Source organism: Penaeus monodon, chromosome 22, assembly GCF_015228065.2.
Source record: "Penaeus monodon isolate SGIC_2016 chromosome 22, NSTDA_Pmon_1, whole genome shotgun sequence".
Taxonomy (NCBI): Eukaryota; Metazoa; Arthropoda; class Malacostraca; order Decapoda; family Penaeidae; genus Penaeus; species Penaeus monodon.
The window spans coordinates 41,854,405-41,856,835 of NC_051407.1; the positions used below are offsets into that span (position 1 = coordinate 41,854,405).

At 39.3% G+C, this 2,431-nt stretch overlaps 1 protein-coding gene across 1 annotated transcript in view; it reads right to left on the reverse strand.

Annotated features, from left to right (window-relative positions):
• Positions 1-2,182, reverse strand: part of LOC119587146 (WD and tetratricopeptide repeats protein 1-like) — a gene marked incomplete in the record, with an annotated part of 14,604 nt that extends 12,422 nt beyond the window's left edge. Inside the window, 2 exon segments of the mRNA XM_037935902.1 lie at positions 175-340; positions 2,009-2,182. Of these exon segments, the coding sequence (XP_037791830.1) occupies positions 175-333 (159 nt within the window).
• Between the last annotated feature and the right edge of the window lie 249 nt (positions 2,183-2,431).

Sequence of the window (2,431 nt, forward strand, 5' to 3'; positions counted from 1 at the left end):
GACACAGTAGGATACAAGTACACTATGGAATCATGTGAACATTTCAAAGATCCCTCCTCATTGCAAAGATACCTGAGAGGCATGTCAGAATGGTGCATCTATCAACTCTTTCTTTTTTCTATAGTAACACATGAAATAAAATAAAACAAATATACACAATTACAAGATTTTTACCTGTATTTCCCTCTTTCTCTGTAGCTGTAAGAGACTCAGCTTCTTTGGTGGCCTTCTGAAGAGAGGCGGCCGATATGTGCTAAATATTGTATGGGCGGAGAAACCTTTACCTTCTGCATCCTCTGATCCCATCTGAGTCACTGCAGCTGACCCTTCCATTTTCTTACTGTAATCATTAAATTCATAAATATCATAAATGCTCAATATAAATTAAATATGTCGGATTATACCTGAATACCCCAGACAAAGTCCTATAATTCTGCAATGTACTGATCTATTACTGATAACAGTATTATTGTTGTTGATACTAAAGCTCAAAAAAAAAAATATATGCACATCAAATCCATCACAAAAACTATTATCATTAGTGCATATGTACACAAAGCAGGACCTGTAGATTTCCTTTACCAAAGCAACAAGTAATACACAGATATTCTATTTTTATTAAAAGAGTTCATAGCATTGTCAGGACAGGTCTAATCTAATCATATGCCTATCCTTTGTCTGTAAGATGAAATAAATAGATTCATTGATGACACATACTTAGGAAAGGGTATTTTAAGTTATATACAGTCTAAACAGTGGTTATCAAAAAACATTTGTAGAGAAATAGCATTCGTCATTACTGTTAGGAATACAGGTGTAAAATCTTGCAGATAACAAATTGGCTATTCCCAAATTAACTCTTTACTGGCCAACAAGACAAATCTAGAACCCTCTTGATATATCTAGAACTCTTTCTCTCAAACCCAACAAGGTAGGATAGCCATGCTGAGCTTGCTGTTGGCCACAGTACATATGTGCAACCTGCTTTTCTCAATCATGGATTAGGTTGCCCTACTTGAAGTCAACACTTTTCACGAATATGTCACTACCATAGGCACAAGATATAACTGACACGTTATGATAAAATCACATTAATTACACAATGGGGCCAACGAAAGTATACTGTATAAACCTTACCTTGTATTACATACAAGGTAAGTTTCCATTATAATTCTAAAGTTCTATATTAACATAAAACTGCCTGTCATACCCTGGCAAGCTCCTTATGCATGGATAGCTTACATCACATTCAAAAGATTTATAATTCTTTCACCTGAGACTGATCATTCAATGAACACAATTTTGGATATCATAACAGGAAACTTATGGAGTGAAAAAAAGATTAGTGCATTAAAAACACATATACTGTATGAAGAAGAACCACAACTCTGAAGAAAAAAAAATCTTAACCTGAAGACTTTACATTTTCATTTCTTAAATGTGTACATGAAATTATATCTACACCGATAGATTAACATCACACAATCTATTAGTAAATTTGGTGTCTTACTGCAGCAAGAGCTTCCAGTTTGCTCCTCGGACATACTTACCTCATGATCCTTGGGGCCACAGTCTCCCTAATCCACAATGATCAACATTTATGAAAAGCCAATGACTGCATATATTTTTCCCATATCCCTGTAGCCAACTAGGGGGGTGAGCCATTTCTAATATAAAAACTGCCTCACTCTACTTGAATTCCTTCCATATCCTGGTGCATTTCAAGCCTCCTAAAGCTATCTGGATTGAGAATGTTGCTAATGAACAGCGAGCAACGTATAAGAGTGTCAAAAGTCTCTTTTTTCGTGATATAAGTTATGCAAAGTCACTTGTGCCATAGGTGCAGCTCGCGGGATCGTACTTGAGAGGCAAATCACTTGATGGTAATCATTTTTACCATAAAACTGAACTTTTAATTGAATCCGATGTTCTCAGGAACTGTCACTATGCAGTCTTGGGCTACGATTCCAGGACAATTACGTCGCCATTTACAGCCCCGTATACTTACAATATCTAACTGTGGATGATCATGGACGGTTCTTGTAGTTCCTACGCGGATACTGGCTTACCAAGACAATTTCTAAGCCCTCGACCCAGCCTTCCTCTTAGCAGAACTCAGTGATGTTCTCGGGCGCTTGTGAAACCTCTCTCGGCCCCGTGTTGTTGCGGCGCCGAAGAAAACGCGCTCCGGCCGAGGGGGGACTCGCCTCCTGCCGACGCACGCCGGGCTCCGCGCCTCCTGCGGTCGGAGGCCCTCTAGGCTGTCTGCCGGAGGCTGTCTTCAGCCAGGCAGTCCGTCCAAGTTGCGCTCGTTTGGCTCTTCACAACTTCTGTGTTGACAGGTATTTGATATCAAATGCTGCAATGTGTTGGCTGAGGTAACAATGCTCCGTTTTTCTTTGGAAACTTGAGTTTCAGGCTAGGTACGGTG